At 31.8% G+C, this 23390-nt stretch overlaps 1 protein-coding gene across 1 annotated transcript in view; it reads left to right on the forward strand.

Annotated features, from left to right (window-relative positions):
* The first annotated feature begins 5577 nt into the window (after window positions 1-5577).
* LOC136975980 (Golgi resident protein GCP60-like) overlaps window positions 5578-23390 on the forward strand; it is a 35475-nt gene continuing 17662 nt past the window's right edge. Inside the window, exons 1-3 of the mRNA XM_067271175.1 lie at window positions 5578-5844; window positions 15047-15188; window positions 15261-15401. Coding sequence (XP_067127276.1) covers window positions 5700-5844; window positions 15047-15188; window positions 15261-15401 — 428 coding nt within the window. The 5' untranslated portion in view covers window positions 5578-5699. The remainder of the gene's footprint in view (window positions 5845-15046; window positions 15189-15260; window positions 15402-23390) is intronic.

Genomic DNA, 23390 nt, shown 5'->3' on the forward strand with positions numbered 1-23390 from the left:
TACTCTGCCTGTCAAAATAAAACCGAGAACCTACGATAGTCTGCATTTCAACCTTCAAACTGCCCTAATGACGACGGAAAAAATTCCACTCATTAAATTAATTTGACTGATGGTTTGTGTATTTTGGATAACGCGAAAACGCTGCATCGCTTAGTGGATCGTTTTGGTTGATGGTTTCAAAGCGAAATAATGTTGGAGGAAAGTCGCTGACGATTTTATGTGGAATTTCTTGTAGAGATGACGACGGCATCTAGCGCGTCGGTAAACTATTCGCTTCCCGAGTGAGTAATTCGGGTTCGATTCCCAGCCAATACATTCTGCTTGATTGTGGGAAATTTAATTTTTGCGGTTTTGTACAATTTTATTTGCTTCAAGTTATGACTTTATGTAGAAATTCCAGTGTATTATTTCGATCCTTTTGCACTGTTCAAAAAAATATGGCGTGCGTGTTGGAAATTGCAAGCGGACTATGAGTTCAGGCCGACGAATGCAGAGAAATGACTTGCATCGCGTCAAGAAGGCAAATTAGTATAGACTGTTACGTTATAATCAACACATCCGATAGGTAAGGTAGCGGCCTTACCTATCGGATGTGTTGATTTTATAACGTAACAGTCTCTAATTCGTAAACTAATCTTAGTGGTACGTATATATATGAGAACCTTAATGGTACGTGTGTATATATATATATATATATACACCATTAAGACGGTCTTTTTACATGTTTATCGTGTCTGAAAAATTAAAACAGGCTCATAACCAGGGCAGTGGAGATAAGAGACAGGGAGCGACATATCCGAACCAATACAACAATAAAACTTCCTAAACTGAACCTGAATTTGAACACTTGTCTTCGGGGCCGGATTTACATAAGGGCATTTGGGGCCTGTGCTCAGGGCCCCACAAGATAGGGGCCCCCACAAAACTAAAAAAAAATTATGTTTAAACATAATTTTTTTTCTATTACCGCGACAGCCTAGTGTGGCCTAATCATGAGGGCAACAGGCAGAAAAAACCAAACCCGGGACAAAACCTATGAAACATCGGAAAATTTCGGGAAAAAATTTCACATAGGTATTTTTCAGTTAAATTAAAATACTGTAATTAGTTTTACGCTATAAAATACTGTATATGTATGTTTACAATAACCTTATTTTTAAATGAAATTTACAACTTCCTAGTTCAAATCTAATTGAAAGTACAGTATTTTGTGTAAACTTTCTAAATAATCAAATTTGCCTAGGCCTACTCTTAAGACGGCCGGATGGCCGAGCGGTAAAGGTGGCAGCCTACCGCTCTGGGGGACCCGGGATCGAATCCGAACGGGTCGAATAATCCCCAGGAATTTTCGGGGGGTGGTCCGTTCGGATATGTCGGGCCCCGTCCCTCACCACCCGGTCGCCCATTGTGGGCCTGGCCGAACCCATAATGGGCCTACTAAAAAGAGGCCCTCTTAGTGCCCACAGGGCGGAAAGAGTTGTAAAAAAAAAAAAAAAAGGCCTACTCTTAAAGGGGGACCCCCACCAAATTTGTGCCCAGGACCCCTGGATTGGTAAATCCGGCCCTGCTTGTCTTTCAAATGGGTAAGTTGGTATTTTTACCGCATCTGATGTTCTTTATTAGATCACAAGACAAGCAAAGGACCGGGAAATGAAAAACCTACTGTGTACTATGCCTGACCAGAGTCAAGGCACGGATAGCAACCAAAACAAAACAAAAATTAAATAAATGTGTCAATGTGTGCCTGTATTCTGGAATTTCCTAACAATATGGCATGTATTCAATACAGTGGTCTTCTGTAGTGTGATGTATGTGTGTCTATTCAATTGCATTGTTCCTGGCTTTGTGTAGTGTGTATGGTAACACACCAGTAGAGGAGAGAACGGCAGGTACAGTAAGCACTTTAAACATCTTCCACAAATGCCTTATTTCCTGGGCGAGTTCTGTGTACTTGCTAATTTTTTCAGTGCACGTGTTTTGTACATTGTGAGTGTTTGGAATGGATATGTCTCTAATGTATGTGATTTTACTGTGTTTTTGTCAACGAGTGCAATGTCTCGTCTGTTGTGGTAAATTGTTTTATCTGTGATTATGGCTCTGTCGTAGTACATTTTGTGCGTGTTATTTTCCAATACTGTCTGTGGAATGTATTTGTAGTATGGTTCGTGGATGCCTAATAATTTATTTTTGTTTGTAAGCTCTTGGTGTATTATATTTGCTACTTGATTATGTCTGTGTAAATAATCTGTCTGTGCCGAGAGCTTGCAACCAGAAGTGATATGTTATATAGTTACTGCCATGACGTGACATTTCTGCATGTGTCATTTATGAGTGTTGTATCCTTGAGTATGTGTTTTCTGTAGTTTTTAGTATTTATGACCTCTGATCCTGTATGGCAATCATAAACCCTTCCGTTTTCCCAAAGAGGCATCCCCGAGCTAACCAGCTTGACGCAGTTTTGTCAACAAAATCTTGGGCCAGGTCGTAGAGATGTCTGCAGTGGAGTGCTTTTTGCACCCACGATTGCTTAATGGTGTTTATGCTTTTTATATGTCGTGTCGTGTCCGTATGATGTGAGTGTAAGTTTAATGGTGTGTTATTTGAGTTACTGCTAGAGTTTCTGCTTTATGTAACTGTGATGTTTTTTGGTTTTTGTAGAAAAACTCTCGCAGTGTCTATAATCGTTTGTAGTGAAGGTTTACTATGTCAATCAGGCCACGTCCGCCATCTTTACGTGGAACGGTTAATATTTCTATAGATGATTTAGGATGATGTTGTTTATGCTTTTGTTTATCAAGTAAACTAAGTGTTGTTCTTGTTTTCCTTTGGAGATGCTCAAGATCCGTGTGAGTCCAATGTATCAAAAGAATAAGTGAGTACTGGGACGACATATATGTTTATTGCTTTAACTGCGTGTTTTGCATTTAACTGTGTTCTGAGAATAGCATTTAACCTACTTTGGTATTTTTTAAATTAATCTTTGCTTTATTTGTGTGTTCTGTTAGTTTAACCTGTTGGAATCCTAAATACCTGTAGAACTCGCTTTCTTCCAGGGATTTAATAAAATTTGAAAGATTATGTAAGTTCGGCTTCATTGTCGTCTAAGCTGCTTTATTTCTTAAGCTTTAAGTAGTTTGTGATAAAGCTGTCGCATTTTGTTTGCATTAAAGATCAAACAGGACAAAAGGAAGGCAATAATTTAGAACTTAGCATTTTATTGCACCCAGAGGTGGTTTCAAATTATAGCCTTCTGTTTGTGCTGTTTACTCTTTAATGCAAACAAAATGTATTCTTCGCTGAGAGCTTTATCACAAATTACTTTAAGCTTGGGAAGCAAACACTTTATAAAGCAACTTTGACTACAGTGAAGCCGAACTTGCACAGCCTTCAAATATTCGGTAGTACGTGGCTCGCACTCTTTATCTCTTTTCAATTTACCAAATGTGAAATGTACTAAATTGGTCTTGTTTGACATTTGGTTCTAGCTGCAATAGGAGCTGAGATAATTTTAGTCATCTTTGGGGTAGAAGAAATTCATTGATACACCAAAGAAAAGCCTATGCTCGATAATATATGAAAAAATTCATTTACAGGAATCTGATAGTTGTTTCTAAACTACTAGCCTGGATGGCTTTTTACGAGACATCCTGCCTATTTCATGCCTGAAAATTTGTGGTTTAAGCAATATAACTCAATTAATTTAATAGTTTAATAGTTATATATCATATATTTTTTATTTATTTAAGAGAAATATTAGGAAAGCCAACACATAGATAAAGAAAAATAAATAGGTAAACAGGTGATGATAATCACAATATATTAATTACAGCGTTATTCATTAGTTTAGCATATTTATTTAATATGATGTAATCATGTAAGATCTTAAATTGTAAGTTAAAAATTTTCATAAATTAATGATAGCATAATTATTTACGAAATGGTATTTTTTATCAATTAACCTTCGAATTTATCTTCCCTGTTTCTCGGGAAACGAAATAAAAGATAAACGATTGTATCATTCTAATTATGAAATTTATACACTTCAATATATCCTGCGAGAATTTTTCCTGTTTAGTTTTTCTAAAAAATACTTGAATTTAGTATTTTTCATAGATCAAAACGAAAAAATAACGCGTGTAAGCAAACTACCCAATTAATAACGTAATGAAATTTTTAAAAATTTTATTTGAATCATACAGAACTGTACTTCCATTGCTGTAAATTCAAAAATATAAATTATAACCGTACAGTTATAGATTCGATCGTAAATTGTATGCTATTTTTTAAGTGCATGAAACGGTCGAGGAAATTGTGTTAATTTAGCCCATAGACTGAATTTCCGAATAATGATAGTAGCCCAAAAATCACGGAATATTAAAGATATATCTAAGCGAATATTATTATAAATTATCAATATGTTTTTTCTTCAACAAAAAGCGACAAACATAGCTAAAATACAACTATTAAAAGATATGAATATTTATTAAAGATAAAACTATAGTCAAGTAACTTACTGCAAAATATGGAATGAATATTCATGCATATATTCTTATTAAAAAAATAAAATGTTTAAGACTGCTTTTTATTAATAAAGAAACAATCTGCGAATTTCATTTGTTCAAAAACAAAATGACAAAATGACCCCCTAAGGAGCAGAGTGGACCAGCTCTATCTCTGGACAGGGTACTGTACAAGCTCTCGACGGGTCTGATTATGCAGTACGAACAGCGCGTAAACAAAGCAATACACGGCGGAAAAATACACGTGTTCCATCTCCCGACCTTCGTCCCCGATAATAAGATTGAATACGAGGCAGGACCGCTTATTTAATTCTGCCCAGAGAATTCGCCACCGATTTTAAATGTAAAAATAAACATTCGACTTATCAATATTATGTGAGACGTTTTGAGAAAAATTTCCAATTTTGAACCAGAGTTTGGTTTAATAAAAAATAATGTACCCTTTAGAAAAATACTGAAAGAAATTTTTCTTAATTAAGATAGTGTCAAAATCCATCTCTAGTAGTTATATTATTAAATACAATTTTGATTTTTATTGTTTATCCAAGAAATAATTTCAATAAGTTACTCTTTTTCTTCTCTTTAACTCTTTCCGCCCTGTGGGCACTAAGAAGGCCTCTTTTTGCAAGCCCGTTATGGGATCGGCCAGGCCCACAATGGGAGTGGCCGGGTGGTAACCTACCTTGACCATGAAAAATCCCCGAAAAATTGCTCACCGGATTCGATACCTGATTCCCCAAAGCCATAGATCGACGCCTCAATCATCCGACTAACTATAATGTGTATGAAAAAAAGCCTCTTAATGCCCACAGCGCGGAAAGATTTAAAGGAAAAAAGAAGAAATTTATTCTATTTTATAAGCTAAACAATTTACTTTTAGTAATTTAACATTGTTATTCAATCAAACACAGAAAAATAAAATAAAAATAAGGCAATACACAATTATGCCTTATTTATCGATTTTTTTCCCTTAGCCTACAAAGATTGGAAGCAAAGGAATTTTATCGGAAAGAAAATGTTTACGTCATCATTCAATTTAAATTTATCTAGCGATAGGGTATAATAATGCTTGTAAAATTGAATATATTATTACTTTCGAGTCGTAAACAGAAATTATTTTAATAAATATTTGAAATATATGACGTCAAGTATCGTTGACGTGTCTCGATCCGATTCAAGATGGCGACTTCCATCAATGGTCCCGCTACAGGCATTGATGATTGTCATCAATTAACCGAGAAAAACGAGGAAATGGATGAATTCAGCGATTCGTGGGGATTTTGCCTTTCTGACCTATATAAAATGGCAACTACTTTTTATAAAGGTAATTTCTTAATGCATTAATACATAGGCCTAGTATCGTGTAGTGTTTGAGAAGGGGAGTAACACTACTACAATTGTTACGTGTAATATTTATTTAATCAATTACCTTTTATTGCAGAAGATTTGATTAACTTAATGCACAGTAAGCGCAAACTATATTTTTGAAAGCAAATTTAAAAATGAACATATAATTAAATAAATATTCGATTATTTCCACTTACACGAGAATAGAGAGGAACCTTTGGTCTTATTTATATTAAATTGATTATTTATAATCATTTAAATAATTTTTGACATTATTATGTGATTATGTTGGAGTATAGTAAATAAACAAGCCAATTAAAATATTTTATAAAAATGATAGACAATACAGAGTTTCATTGGGGTGGGTGTGATCGAATTAACCTTTGATGTGATTTATTTAATAAAAATAAATGTCAGTCATATTCTCCTGACAATATTTTGGTCGATGGTAATAAATCAGATTTATTTCTAAAAATAAAAAAATTGCTAAGTTAAGACAGTTTTATGGAGTAGATTTGTTTTCTTGTATAATAATATGTAACATGTATTAGTAAGTATTTTAAATGTTTTGTAATAAATGAAACTGGTCATTACTTTTTAATTTTATTCTATAAAAATATATTATTATATGTTCAATATAATTTAATTAATTTTAATGAATAAAGTTATTAATTAAATATTTTTTAATAGTTAATATTCACTTCTGATAATTTCAACTCCATTAAAAAATACATTTGTGTTGTATTAGCGTGTATGTATGTATATATATATATAAATTAAAATTTAAAAAAGTATATAGCATAATATTTTTTTTTTCAAATTTTCTTTAAAATGTTGATCACATAAACAATAATTTTAAAAGTATTAAATTTTACAAATTTCTAAATCTATATTTTATGCCTTTTGAAAATTATTGTCTGTCTTAATTCTGAAATTTCAATTGATTTTCCTTAATAACCAAGTTAAAAATAAAAGTTTGTTTGTTTTGTTAAATTTCTATTACAGATGAAGTTTTGTTTTTTAATTAAAGAGAGTGGTATTTCTTTGTAAACTTGATAATATATAAACTCTATAAACTTCAAATTTAATAAACAAATTTATTATGCAATCTTAAATAAAAACACTGTTATGCAAACAAATATATATCTAACATTATAAAATTTCATAAGTTTTACAGAGAAATATTTTATAAAATATAAAGTGACTATGTATATTAACAATGCAATATAAACATTATATACTCTAATTAAACTTGTTAAATGAATGTTGACCTAAAGGTCCATCCGTAAATTACGTAAGGTATTTTGGAGTGGGTGGGGTTGAGGATTTCGTACGATTTCTTACTCGGGGGTAGGGGTAATAGATCTCGTCTTACGTAATATTTTTATTTTTATTTTTTGATCTTGTCGAGTGGTGGAGTTCTGAATTTGGCTTCGATTTGGCGGGTTCTATTAAGAATGCTCGTACTAACGCCGTCTCGTGTGACGTGATAGAATAACAATGCTAGCAGACACATTTTTTATAATGGGAGAAAGGCCGTTTGGTGGTTTCTCTCGTTTTTTTAATTATTAGAATAAGTGCACCACTCCTATGGGTGTATAACACTAAGAATACATAAACCAAAATACATGATACAAAGTAAACATAAAATTAGTATTCGGTGTTTATTGAAAACTAAAATGTGAAATTAGAAATCATAAATAGTCTTCCATATTTTTGAACATAATTGTAAAAAGCATCAAACAGTGGCTTCTGAATAAACTTATCGAGTGGATATGGCCACCCGAAACCAAGCGTAAAGATTTCTAATTTCGTATAAGTCTATCTTGATCTTAAATTGGACAATAATAAATCATATGGTCGATGATGTCCAGGTTTTCTGTAGAGCAAAAGCAAGAGGCAGTTTCTGCCCGGTTATACATCACCAGGTGGCTTCTAAAATTATCATGCTCAGTAAGTAGTTGAGCAGTAGCAAATGTTAAATCTCTAAGTGGTGATGAGAACCTGCATTCAACACTAGGAAAATAAAGTCTTGTTATTCTCCAGTTTTACTGCTCGACCATTATAGATTCCACTTTTGCATAGTGTCACAAATGTAAATTTTTAAGGCTGCTACATGAGAGACGGATGTGAATGTAGTCTGTCAGTATTCTTTGCAGCTGACTTAGCCTCGAAGTCAGCTTTTTCATTTCCTAGTATGCCAGTATGACCAGGAACAAATATAAAAGATATACAAGATTTTTAATATGGTGCTGGATATATGTGATTTTATTGCTATTGCAATTGGGATTTAATAGAGCTTTTAGGACAGACTGAGAATCACTGTAAATGTTGATAGACCGAGGTTTGTTTGGTAGTGAAGTGGCCCACTGAACAGCTTGGTAGACGCAACTTCAGCTTGATATTTGGGGGGGTATCTGTACCTTCTAACATATTTTGGCAAAATATGTCAGTTTGGAGGAAGATACAGATACTTGAGCCGACACGAAGGGGGCTTTTGGACCCATCTGTGTAGATATTAATGTCTGCATGGTTATCCATGGAGGAAGCAGATGACACCAAATGTACCCTAGGGATAACCTTGTTTAAGTATATAAAAAACAACGTTTAACAAATTACTTTGCTTTTCGTTTATTCTTCCGTCGTTCGCTACCAGTTGACCAGTCCACATTTCCACAAATACGAAGGCGACCTTTCTTTATAGGCTACTGCCGACGTAACAAAATGTAAAATAGGTAAAACGTCCTCTGGAGCTATCGCCACTTTTCGTAAAAATTACAATTTAGGTAAATATAAAATATAACACATGGCTGACGGTAATACATTGTATAAGTATATAAAAAACAACGTTTAACAAATTACTTTGCTTTTCGTTTATTCTTCCGTCGTTCGCTTCGTCGTTTTGTTACGTCGGCAGTAGCCTATAGAGAGGTTTCAAGGTCGCATGTCACGTGATAAAACACACGTTTGCTCCGCCCATTCGCCATTTTTGTGGTAGTTTTCGCTCGCTTAGCTTGCACGTAGTCTGTTATTCGACGTCTTTTTTTAGTTTAAACGTACAAAAATACTGCAGTTCTATTATCATGGATTAAGTTAAAAAAGATTCTTTTCTTGCAAGCTATTCTAGCAGTCTAACAGGACGAGATGCAGCTCTGTACGAAGAGAAAATTTCGTTATGTCAAGGCGATCCATACGAAGCCAGTTTATCAGACTTCGTCGTATATCAAGAGTTGTGGCCGAAAGTAGAATTTGGTGACATTATAAACTATTTGGTTTTTACAACAAATTTCTACACCCTGTCACAAATGAAAGCTTATAAATCTTTAGAGGCCTATAACTATTTAACAAGTGGCTGGGTTTCTCCTGATATAAAAGTAAAAGTAATTAATAACAGCGAAGTAATATTGCTTGGAAAGATATGTTTTCTTTTGTTTGTTTAAACTCGTGTTTTTACGTATTTCTTAAGTAAGAATTTTTGTCTGAAAGTAAAAGTCTAATTAAAAACAGCCGTGGAAATTTTTTAATTCAAATTGTTCAGTACCTTTATTTTCTAGTTGAAACTAGCATATAATAAGTCTACTTGCTTTTCGTTTTAACGTGTAATGTTTATAAGTTTGCACTAGCTAAAGCCTGAAATTACGTTAGTTATTCGTTTATAAATGCATTATACCTAACTAAATTAATATAAGCAAATCAGTAAACTCTTTTAGGTTTTAAAATATAACTTAGTGTTTATTAACGTAAATATTGAAATGAAATGTTTCTGACAAACTCTTGTATTGATATTCACTTTATTCGTAACGAAATTTTTCCGGTTAATTCTCGAGAGCCATGCAGTTTGCCTTCGTCGTGAAAGCTCCTCAGTTTGAGATCCTTGATGACAAATAATGCCGGGAATTTTAAAAAATGATGTTCCTTTGTTCTTGAGTGAACTAGCATTACACCCAATTACACAACAAATCACCATAGTGATATTCGCGACGAAAAAAACAACACAAGAACTCCAGTTAAAACGCACGTGAACACACACAAAACGTAAACAAGTCACAAACAGTCACAAAGATGGCGCTGGACAATTGCGCATGCTCATGAACGTCACTCGTGATGTCGACATGAAACCTCTCTATAAAGAAAGGTCGCCTTCGTATTTGTGGAAATGTGGACTGGTCAACTGGTAGCGAACGACGGAAGAATAAACGAAAAGCAAAGTAATTTGTTAAACGTTGTTTTTTATATACTTATACAATGTATTACCGTCGGCCATGTGTTATATTTTATAATAACCTTGTTTATATAGTGATGATCAGAGATAGGATAATTGCAATATGGTAGCATATGAACATCTGCAGATAGGAGTAGAAACTGTTGTTGATCCTTGATGTAGTTTAGAATCTTTTTTCTACAATACATAGTGGCAAAGGAAGGAGCTCTGCTAGAATCAGAGAGGCATTAGTAGAAACAGTTCTGCAGCACTTTGAATTTCTGATGGCAAACTGTCTTTGAAGAGAGAGTAATTTACTCGCTACTGAATTTTTACTAGTTACATGACCCCAGCTAGAGGCCGCGTAAAGTAGCATTGGTTGTATTGCCCCATTATATAGAGTTTTATAAGCTTTACGATTTAGTCCCCGAGTGCACCTAGCACATTTTAGCAGCATGTATTTTATTTTCTTGGCCGTAGCCAAGATGTAACCAATATGGCAACAGAATGTGGTTTCTCTCTATTCTGTCTTGTTTTATTTTGTATGACGTTTCTGTTTATACGTGCACTAGCTAGTAGATCTGTCAAAGTTTTTGCGTCCTTTTGTGAAAATTAAAATTAATATAAAAATGAATATTACGACGTTGATTAATGATGATGATAATATAAAAAGATTGTTAATAATTAAAAAATAGAGTTCTTAAAATATATTGTTCATTCAAATTTATTAAATTTTTATATTTTTAAATTTGTTCACATAGTCTTTTATAAATAATAGTACATATTAATTAACTAATTAATAATTATATATTTTGGACCTAAGTCTTTTAGGGTTTCATTAAAAAAATTTATTTTTGGTAAAATCTTATATATAAAATTCTCGTGTCACAATGTTAGTTACCGTACTCCTCCGAAACGGCTTTACCGATTTTTACCAAATTTTATATGCATATTCAGTAGGTCTGAGAATCGGCTACTATCTATTTTTCATACCCCTACACCATTTCCCCCTTTCAAAAATATATTTATATATGAATTAAGGCTTTTATGTCCAACAGATGGCGCTAACTTCCGACGACCTAAGTTTGCTTTTCTATGAGAATGGACTGAAGCAGATCATTTTCTATCTATCTATATAAATAAAATATAACGTTCGTTTGTTCCCACTGATTCCTTTGAAATTTTGACACAACGTTGCATTCGAATACGCACGTGTTTTTATATAATATACATGTCGAAATTCCCCCCAGTGGGGGGAGATGGACGGGATTAAGGCTTACTGTGAAGAACTCGACTTTTATTATACTATTTTAGATGCGTGTTTGATTGCGTTTTAATAGGGAACGTCAACAGAATATACACTAAAAAGGATTTTTCGATATTCCCCAGCGGGAAAAGTGACGGGATTAAGGCTTACTGTGAAGAACTCGGCTTTTATTATACTACTTTACGTGCGGTTTTTTGCGTTTTTAATTGCTTTTTAATAGGTTACGTCAACAGAATATACACTAAAAAGGAGATTTTTCGATATTCCCCAGCGGGAAAAGTGACGGGATTAAGGCTTACTGTGAAGAACTTGGCTTTTATTATACTATTTTACATGCGGTTTTTTGCGTTTTTAATTGCGTTTTAATAGGTTACGTCAACAGAATATACACTAAAAAGGGATTTTTCGATATTCCCCAGCGGGAAAAGTGACGGGATTAAAGCTTACTGTGAAGAACTCGGCTTTTATTATACTATTTTAGATGCGTTTTAATAGGATACGTCAAGAGAATGTACACTAAGAAGGGATTTTTTGAAATTCCCCCCACGGGGGAAGTGTTATACATTTATAATAGATACATTTTGAGCCACAACAACGCGTGGCCGGGTCAAGCTAGTCTTTCTATAAAATTAATGCCTAAATGTTATGTAAGATAGGGAAGGGGGGATGAAAGAAAATATTAGTTTCTTACACAGGGATGGGTGGGGGTCTAGAATGGTCAAAATTGCCCTTACGTAATTTATGGAGGGTCTCTAATAGAAATTTACTTTTTTGAAATATAGTAAATGCCTGCTAACTTAGCTTAATAAGGGAGATTAAAGTTGTTCAAGTTAGCAGAGAGTTTTCTCTGATGATGTGGAAAATGAGCAGGTGGACATACAGTACAATAATTTATTATGATCAGTTCTGTACAGAAGTTTACTGAGCTTTTATACTCTGAATTTATTATCACAGGAAATGAGCTCAAAGTTTTAGGGTAATACAGTCTACAGTAATGTAGAGTCTTTAGTAACTTACTGACTACAGAAATATAATGCATGGTATCACAAAGTTTTCAAATATTGAAATCACTCATTAATTATAATTTTTCTATTATTAAGAAATTTTAAATTACTGTTATGATTTTTCAAAAAAATTTGTTTGAGTTAGCAGAAGTTTACTGTATTTGATTTACAAAGAATTATAATATAACTTAATTTATTATATAGAATATAAATAGTTTATTAAATATTGTATATACTGTAAATCATTTCTTTACTGAACAGCATTTTAGTTTTATTAAAGAACAATTTAAATCTTTGTAAAAATGCTAAAAATTTTTATTAAATAAAAATATAAAAATTTAAATGTTTTATGAACATATTTACAGTCATTCAAAGATGTTATTTTTTTAAACACAGTTTTATCTTAATGCAAATTGTTCGTGTTCAGGCTTAAAAATATAAAAATAAATGTGTAAAATGTTAGGCCCAAATTGGAAAATTTATTATGCTAAATGTCACTTTGTAATGCCATGTAACTTTTAACTTTTCCATAACTTTAGTTATAATTTATAAGAAATTATATTTATTTGAAAACAATTTAGAATTGTTTAAAAATTTATTTATGAAATAAAATTAGTGACATTCAGTACATATATCTAATTTTGTTTAGTTATGTGGTATTTATAATACCATATAACAGCAATAAGCAATTCTTTTAATTATAATAATTATAAACACATCACTTTGCATAAACATACTTTTCTCTACATCCTCAATATACAAGTATATAATTTTTTTCTGTCAGTATTATAGAAAAAATTCTGTTTTTATCATAGGTGCTGAATCATATTGACTTGTAAAATTTATAATAGATAAATGCAAATGGTTGAAAAAATATAATTACTAAATTTATATAATATTTTTGTGACTTATTTTTCTAAATAATATTTTAAAATTTTTTCTACAGATTATGGGGTGGTGAGATTATCAATCTTATTTATTCATGTATAATAATCAAGCCTGAATTTTAATCACCAGAAAGCTAAATTCCAGATTTTTTAGCATAAATTTACCACAGAAAAATCTGATATTTAGATATTTTATTATTCATGTACTTAAGTGATAGTGTTCAGATAAGAATAATAAGCATAGACAAGCTCTGTTCTAGTATTATTGATTGTCTACATGCAGTTTTCTATTTGTTGTCAATGTTTCTTCAGGTTCTACATTAAAATTGCATATGTTGATTGTTGACAGTATGTTGTTGTATTATCTAAAAATTGTCTTGCAACATTCCCAATATTTAAAAACTTTTAATATACTTGTACATATTTTTAAAATTTCAGTTTTGAATAAAAGAACATTTATAGTTTTATAAAAGAAAAACATTTATAGATTTTATACTTGGGAAATTACAGCAGTAAATGCCTTTCAAAAATGTTAAGGATCTTATACTTTTATCTCAAAAATTGAAATTTTATGAATGGAGCTTTTTGTATTAAAAAAAAAAATGTTTATCATTCAAACAAATAAGAAAATTTTCATGTTTTTGATTTTTAATTATTATTATATATAATGGAAACTTTTTTTTTAAAAATGTATGTATACATATATTAGGGAACAGTAAATATGTAAGTTTTTAATTTAATTTAATTTAAAATTTCTTGGGCAATAAATTTGTTTTTGACTTACTCTTTGAACAGATGTTGACTTTTAAATACATAAATTTTATTCTGTTATTACAAATATTAGGAAGTATTGCTATATCTATAAACTCATTTGAAATATGTTAATTTTTTATATGTAGCTATTAAATTTATTAATGAGTATGATAAATTTTGGTGATTACATGCATATATATGTTTTCAACATTGAATTACATAAGACCTATTAATATTATCTTTTCATTTATATGACACTTGAATAAGTGAAGAGTATTTAGCTGTCAAAAACATACAAAATGAAAATTTCTTCTGTTACCAGATAATAGAAAAATTTCCATATATTTGATTATATATAATTTTCCTTTAGATAATTTAAGTAATTAATTTTAAAATCATATCAATATTTTTTTTTTTGTTAGAAATAATTTTGTTGAATTTACATTTTTGAAATAACTACTTAAAAAGAACATTGCATTTTCATTCTGGGAACAACATAAAGATTTAATTTTCAGTTTTTTTTTATTTTATAGATTTATCTATACATATAGTCTTTTAGATAATTTTCTTTTCTAAAAATTATAGAATTTTTGAACCAATATCTTTTAATATTTTGCATGAAATGTATTAAGAGAGAAATTCTATATTTTAATTTTAACAAACTTTTTCTGACTTTTCAATTAAAAATTATATAGTTAACAAAAATATTTGCATTTGAATAGCGTTTTCTAATTGCATTGAGATATTTGAATAGCTTATTGATCTGAAATAGGAGTTTGGAAGCTTCACAATAAAGTAAAAACTATTTTGACTCTGCATTAAATCTGTTTACGTTAATTCCTGTTTATGGCTTTGAATCTCTTTTGAATGAAGTAATGTAATAATTAATTCATATCTTTTAATAATATATTATCAATTTTATAATTAAGAAAATTCAAATATAGTATTTTGAGATATTTTTTAAAATTTTGAAAATTATTTGGTTGAAAATACTGAACTGAATATAATTTAAGTAATAATAACAATGTCAAATGATTTTGTTTGTAATTTTTATTATTTATTTATAGAAAAAGAAGGCAAGGCAATTCATTTGTCATATAAAGATAAGTTATCTCTTGTAGCTTATATGCAACAAGTAAATCATGGACAGTTTAGACCTGAAAATTTTCCACCTGTAGGCTATTTAGATGTTATTGGTAGAGATAGAAGGTAATTAATTAATATTAATGATAAATGATTGTTATTTTTTAAAATCTTACTTTATTTTAAAAATATTTTTAGGCAGGCATGGGCTTCATTAGGAGACATGGTTAAAGAAACAGCTATGAGCGAATTTATTAAATTACTTGACTCAACTTGTTCACTTTTCAGACCATACGTCTTAGCACATAAATGTGATTTAGAAGAAAAAGAAAGAATTAGGTATGTAAAACATTTTAGAAGATAATTAGAAAAACCAATTTTATAACAATGTTGAAATATTGTAAGTAAATACTTGATTTTAGTGGATTAATATTTCTTATTGTTCAAGTTTTAATAATGGTGTAAATTAATTTAAGATATTTTATCAGTGATTATCAAATTAAAAAAATATAAATAAAGAGTGATTTATGGAAAATTTTGATATAAAATTAAATCTGTTTAAACCACTATAAAATAATAATGACATATAAAATGTAACAACATTAAAAACAAGTTTAAATTAAGAAAAATTTGTATTTATTCTGTAAATCAGTATTATTAATTTACAAATTCGTTGTAATTTTATCTTGATTGTTACATATAACATTTTACGTTTATAAGTCAATAAACTGATTGTTATTAAATGATACAAACACAGTAATAGATGTTACATAAGTAAACAAAGGTAAATTAAATGCTGTTATTATATTTAAATAAAATTTAGATAGAGGAAAAACTATCACAAGTTATATATTATGCAGTTCAATCACTAAAGTTACTTAAATATTTAAAACAGAACAATGAACCGTAATTATGATATTCAATAGTATTTGATATAAATAAATGATGATATAATTGTAACTCTTCTTGACATACCTGGAAAAATTATTAACTGCAAATGTAATAAAAATTTATGTATTTATATTAAATTTAGTTCTAGTAATCAAAATTTTAATACACTGTATGTATTTGAACAATAAATTAAGCAATTAATAGTTATATTTTTTACATTTTAGTTAAAAACAGAGTTGTGAATTATATACCAATGCTAAAAATAATTCCCTAAAAGTGAATTAGTCAATTTAATCTGGATAGTATACACTACTATTCTAGTAGTTTATTTAATTTTTAATCTTGATTAAGAAAATTAAAACTGAAGATTGTAATTTCATAAGATAGATAATTCAATAATATTGAAACCAAAATTTTATATCTTAAAACAAATGTATATATTTAGAAAAAGCTTATAATCAGTCTTCAGTTTAAAATAGATTATCTTTCATTTGAAATATTTTAAAATGTAAATATTCTGAATTAATATAAAAACTATACAGTATAATAAGTTACCAGTAGCCTTATCAGTTTGGCATCTGGAAAGCAAAAGTAACATGTTAAACTGTCATTTACAAGGAGAGGCCAGACATTTGGGTTTCCAATTTGAACGAAAGTTGGTGAGCGCATAGCCTTAAACACAAGTAGCTCCTTGTCTAAATAATAGGACCCACTTTTTGAGCCTTTCCAAAAAATGGGCATGTGAAAATTTAGGGTTTAGTTTATGTCTTTGAAGTTTCATTTCCAAGAGTGGCAATAGCCAAGTGAAGAAGAGGCTAAGCAATGGAGCTAGATGACGTAGGTTTGATTCTTTGAAATTTTAGTTTCGTCTTTTATGTATAACATTATTATTTTACTCCATTATTATTATTCCTCATATTTGAATTTATGAAACAAGAGATTAAAAATTGTGATGTCATTTCCTGTTTATGGAAAACGAGCTCTGTAGATTTAACTCTTAGGTTATTAAATAAAATTTTCTTCATATTTATTTTTAGATATGGTGGTATTGTGACATTTGAAGTATAAGAAACACGAACGCACGAGAAAATTAATAACGTTAATGTCCATAATACTAACAATTAAAAAAATAAAACGCTACGACTCGCTACCCCATAATCATATCACTTGTTTTTTCATCCACGTGCAGTAATGTCTGAAGCTTATTTGCTTATGAGGACACAGTATGTAAAATATGTGAAAATAAATGTGAAGAAATAAAAGTTTTATTTAATGATATAGAGTAAAGTTGATAGAGGCTTGCTTTTGTTAAACAGGAAATGATGTCACAGTTTTAATCTATTGTTTTATAAGGTTTAAACATGAGAAATAATAATATTAATAATGCAGTAAAATAATAAAGTTACACATAAAATTAACTAAACCAAACTAAATCTCCAAACATGTTTTTTTCAACTGTAGAAAAAAAAAGTGAAAAAATCTGTTTTTTCCTACTACTTATTAATATATTCAGTATTCAAAATCATTAAATCAATTCTGATGATATTCTTAAATTTAGATCTATATTTAGTTCAAATCATATGATTATTTTTTACTGATTTTCAATAAACTCAAATTTATTTTTTTAATGTAGAATTTAAATAATTTTTACTCTCGTTTTCTTTTTCAAAACACCTTCACTCATGCTAGTCTTTTTTGTATATTTATCTGTTTATGGGTAATGAAGAGAATGATATCAATATTCAATATGATATAAATTCAAAATGTCCTTTTCTCTTATAATCTGAAGAGTATTTTATTATTTGGTTTGCTTAAATATTATTTTGTTTGTTTGTATATTTGATATCTTAAAAGAATTTTGTAGTTAAAAGTATATCTAAAAGTTATATAAAAAAATCTTTTAGTTTTCTAATCTTTCTTATATTTTGAGTCTTAAATTTGATGAACACTTTTCTTTTTTAAGATGTAAATAGTTTTCATACACTTACATTTGTATATTATTCCAGCTAATCAACTATATATTTTTTGACTTAAATTTATTTTCTCTGTGCTTTGGAATTAAGCAAAATTTCTATGGAGAACTTATCACGCAGGAACACTTTCTTGATGGAAAAAGTAATTTTATTTTCTATTTTTTATAAAAGGAAATGCATTTTGGGCCATATGCCCTTCATCAGTCCTTATATTATGTATAATATGGTAAAACTCCAGAATAAATTACAGAAAAAATTTATCTTATTATGATGGATGTTTTGAACTTCAAACAAATGCATAGATTATAAACAAATAGATGTCTTATTTCTACACAAATAAGAACTTGCTTTTATATGTGAGGCATCTTGTTTTGGCTTATAAGAGCACTGTACTGCTGTGTCAGTATTAAATGTACTGATAGAGTAATTATTCATTGATATCTCTGTGGTAACCATTATCAAAAATAATAAGAGAAAAAGTTGCTTCTGACACTATAAAAGTTTTTTAATAAAGTGAATTTTTAGATACTTTGTGGAATATAATGCAGTTTTGCCCCGTATGTAAGAGCATGCTTTTTTTTAAGAGTTTGATTGTTCAATGAATTTAAGGTTACCTTAGTAAGATCTTGTCATGAATAATCCTAAAAATTGCTTTTTATTTGCTGTCACAGTTATTTTCTGAAAAATAATAATGAAACTTTTACGTAAGAAATTTATAGCTCTATAATCAGATTATAGAAACAAAATAAATTAACTGCAAGTTTAAATACAATTTTATCATCATTAATTTTAGACATAAATGTTTTTTATTTTAAAAATTATTTACTTCAAAAATTGCAACTATTTTAATTTTTGAAGTTTTAATGTTTATATCTAATTTACCGGATGATCTTAAAGTACCCCTATTCAATGCAGTCTAGAGAAATTTGGTTGCATTTAGACTGGTAAACTTCTGGTATGGTGACATTTCAGGAGAAGTGGAAGATATTTCCATAAAAATAAATTAGTATCACTGAGACACTTTAGGCACTACAAACAATGAAAAAGCAGTTCCTTTGCATAAGTATATATGTTAAGCCAAGTTCTGTGTATAAAAGAGGCCACAGCTATCAAATGTCATTTGTATTGATTGTGTGTAAAGAGGCCACAGCTACAATGGCAATCTATGATTACACTTTGGGAATTTCAGTGTCATAAGAAATTGTGCTGAGGACCAAGGACTCTACAAGCTCTCAAGAGAATGTTCACTCAGTTTCAAGAATCTGAATGTCTGAGTCATCTTGCTCAAAGAGAAAACATACCATTTCACAAGTAATTGAAGATGTTACTGCAGCTGTTCTTGATCAGTTAATGAATAATGTTTCTGGTTCTCACTGAATGTGCAATGTTATGGCAGTCAGATGTACGGTATGTATAACACAGTGTAGAAAATATTTTGAAAGCTGGTGTGTGTTATCCATATAAGATCGGCTACAATCGGCAATTGCTTTCCGTCGATAGGGAAACCCGACTAACCTTTACATTGATCTCTTGCCAGAATGGACGTAGATGTGTCCTGGCCATGGAAGATCCTGTAAAGCACGGAAGCACATTTTTAACTCAGTAGAATAGTGAACATCTGTAACTGTTGCATTTGAGTCACAGAAAAACCAACAGATTTTACTGCATTCACACAATTAGTCTGATGTAGATTTATAACCACATTTAAACTAGAACTGTTCTTCTTTGAAGAAGCTAGTCTGAATGGGCCTGTGACATACTCTGTGATGGCCCAGACATACCCAATGATGCTCAACACTTTTGTTATATCCTAACTGAAATGGCGACAATGCTTTGAGTCAACTGCTTTCAAGCAAGTTGGAGCACCTCCATGTTGGACACGGTGTACTTACACTATGATGTAGAACTTTGTGACAATTCTTCAAGAACAGAGTGATTAGTTAGATGTTTTCTACTACTTAATCACCTCATTCTCCAGATCTTAATTCGTGCGATGTTTGATTGTGGGGACACTTAAAAAGTGTGGTTTTGTAGAGGTCATGTTTCAAATTTGGCAGCCTTAAAAGATGATAAGGGAGAAGCATTACAAAGAATCAATTATGGTTGTTCATTTAACACACTGTTCATTGCTTTCAAATTTTACATCTTAAATACCTTCTAAAACCGATAACCGGTGCGAACTATTTTTCTAAATGGCGAACGTTTTCATTGCCCCTCCTGGGCTCTTTCCTCAGGCCAATTCTGGATTTGATAATCGAACAGCATAAATAAATGGGACGTGTTCCGTAATTTAAACGATCGAGTACGTTGGGCAACCGCGTGCCGTTCCAAATATTTAAATTTCCTTTTATTCCGTTTGGGAACGATGTGCGCCTCCTATGATAAATACGCGTGACGTCAACTGATTTACGGCCTTTCTTCTAATAAAAACTGCCAAGCAGTGGAGAGTTTCCTTTCTTCCTTGAAATTAATACATGTTGTTGTGCGATCGGCTTTATAAATCTCAATTTCCTCCAGAGTTCTCAGATGTTCTTGATGTTGGGTGGTGCGGATCACCTTTGCCTCATTAAAATTCGGTGTTATATCCGGGTTTGCTGCATACGTTGACAATGCCGTTGTGTATTTATGGCGGGTAATGTCGGATTTATGCTCCTTTATTCTAGTGCATAGTGGTCGTTTAGTGGACCCTATGTACAGTAATTGTTTCTGCCATCTGTCGTCCTGTAGAGGGATACTATACACTCCCGGAAGCCTATACGGGTTAGGTGCGTCTTTTCCGTTTCTCAATAGGCTGTATATGGAAGGGTTTCTCCGATAAGCGATTTTAATTCCCCTTTTTTTCGCAATTGTGTTGTATATTGTTTTAAGGTGCGGGTTGTATGTCATCGGGGTCCTTTCTGTGTTTTCTTCTCTGGTAACTTTTTTCACTACGCTTTCTTGGTTTGTTATACTGCTTGTATGGAGGTGCCGGTTATATAACTTTTTTACGATGTTAGTGTAACCGTGCTCTCTTGCTATTCTATTAATAAACGTTAATTCCTGTTGTAGAGCATCGTTTGTGGAAGAGTGCGTGTAGGCTCTTTCTATTAAAGCCCTAAAGGCAGCCATTTTATAGGAGTAGGGGTCACAGGAATCGAAGGGGATGTACGATGGTATGGTTGTAGGTTTTCTGTAGACCCTCGTTTGTAGTATCCTTTTTTCGATCCTTATTTCTATATCCAAGAAGTGGATTATTTCAGGACTGTGCTGCTCCATTTCCAGTTGTAGGCCATAGGGTTGTCGTTCATGGCAAACTGGTTTCTTGATCAATTGTAAAAATAACGGAGTGTTCCCGATGACCATTTTCCGAGTACGACTACCTCCAGGTAATGAGCCTATAATTAACAAAGTACGATGGATGTGCCTTACAAGGGCAATCAGATGCACCAGGAAGAATGTATACTCGGCGATAGCCAAAATTGTGAAAGTAGAGAACGATTTATTCCAGTGGGATCCGAATGTTTTAAAAGTTGAAAATGCGAAGCAGATTAACATCCAAAATAGGCTGAAGTATAAACTGAAGGTGCATTTTAATCAAAAAATGCAATGGATTCTAAAATTCCAAGTACCAAAGAGATTAAGTAAGACTGAAGCACCGGTAGTAGTTTGGGATAATATACAAGTTCCAGAATTTGTTATGCAGATACTAAAACTTGGCCCAGCATTTGTACCACCACCTTCCCCAAATGAAACGGTCAAATCTTGTATCCCAGACCTAGAAAACCTTTTAAGAGGTCTTTCTCACAACCAAAAAGAATATTACAGATGGCTATCTGCTTTAAGAATTAATAGCGCTAAACAGTCAAAGGAGATCATGCAGCTTAAACATAAACTAAGCCAAGCCTCCAAATGGATAAAATCTAACGATATAGTCGTAACAAGGGCAGATAAAGCCAAAATAATGGTTTTAATGAAGCGGGATACGTATGAGAGAGAATTAAATGAATACCTCTCCGCAACGCAATGCACAGAGATGGAAGCAAACTGGGTAGATAAAATGCAAGCGAGAGTTAAGCGGTTCGCCAACACCAAACTCGCAAAGAAGCTGAGTATGAGAAACATCATTACGGACGCTCCGGACGTACCTAAACTTTTCGCTTTTGCTAAAACGCATAAGCAAGGCCATGAGCTAAGACCTATAGTGGACAAAGGAAGAGCTCCTACTATTAAACTGGAGAAATCAGTGCATAATATGTTATCCACACATCTGAATGGCTATCAGTTCAATATCTCAAGTCCGAAAGAGTTGATACAAAAACTTAAAGGCATAGACACACCCGGTTATGCCACAGTATGGGACTTTAGATCGTTATACCCCTCAATTAGAATAGAACCTTGTTTTTGTGCACTGAGAGATTTCCTCATGGAGAAAGTAAATGATGACAGCCTGCACCATCAAGTTTTAGAGTTAGCCCATTTGGCGTGTTATAGTTCAGTATTCCAATTCAAAGGAAAGGCTTATGCACAGGAGAGGGGTGTACCCATGGGGAGTCCGCTATCCGGGGACCTATGTGAAATGGTAATTAGAGCATTGGAAGCCAAAACACTGTCACCGTTTCTCTCAAACATAATTTTATACGGAAGATACATAGATGACATCATTATCCTCTGGAAATCGATGCCGGACCTAAAGCAGTTTAAAACGGCCATGAACGACAACCCCTATGGCCTACAACTGGAAATGGAGCAACACAGTCCTGAAATAATCCACTTCTTGGATATAGAAATAAGGATCGAAAAAAGGATACTACAAACGAGGGTCTACAGAAAACCTACAACCATACCATCGTACATCCCCTTCGATTCCTGTGACCCCTACTCCTATAAAATGGCTGCCTTTAGGGCTTTAATAGAAAGAGCCTACACGCACTCTTCCACAAACGATGCTCTACAACAGGAATTAACGTTTATTAATAGAATAGCAAGAGAGCACGGTTACACTAACATCGTAAAAAAGTTATATAACCGGCACCTCCATACAAGCAGTATAACAAACCAAGAAAGCGTAGTGAAAAAAGTTACCAGAGAAGAAAACACAGAAAGGACCCCGATGACATACAACCCGCACCTTAAAACAATATACAACACAATTGCGAAAAAAAGGGGAATTAAAATCGCTTATCGGAGAAACCCTTCCATATACAGCCTATTGAGAAACGGAAAAGACGCACCTAACCCGTATAGGCTTCCGGGAGTGTACAGTATCCCTCTACAGGACGACAGATGGCAGAAACAATTACTGTACATAGGGTCCACTAAACGCCCACTATGCACTAGAATAAAGGAGCATAAATCCGACATTACCCGCCATAAATACACAACGGCATTGTCAACGTATGCAGCAAACCCGGATATAACACCGAATTTTAACGAGGCAAAGGTGATCCGCACCACCCAACATCAAGAACATCTGAGAACTCTGGAG

Source organism: Centruroides vittatus, unplaced genomic scaffold, assembly GCF_030686945.1.
Source record: "Centruroides vittatus isolate TY-2023 unplaced genomic scaffold, ASM3068694v2 contig_392, whole genome shotgun sequence".
In the NCBI taxonomy this organism is placed as follows: Eukaryota; Metazoa; Arthropoda; class Arachnida; order Scorpiones; family Buthidae; genus Centruroides; species Centruroides vittatus.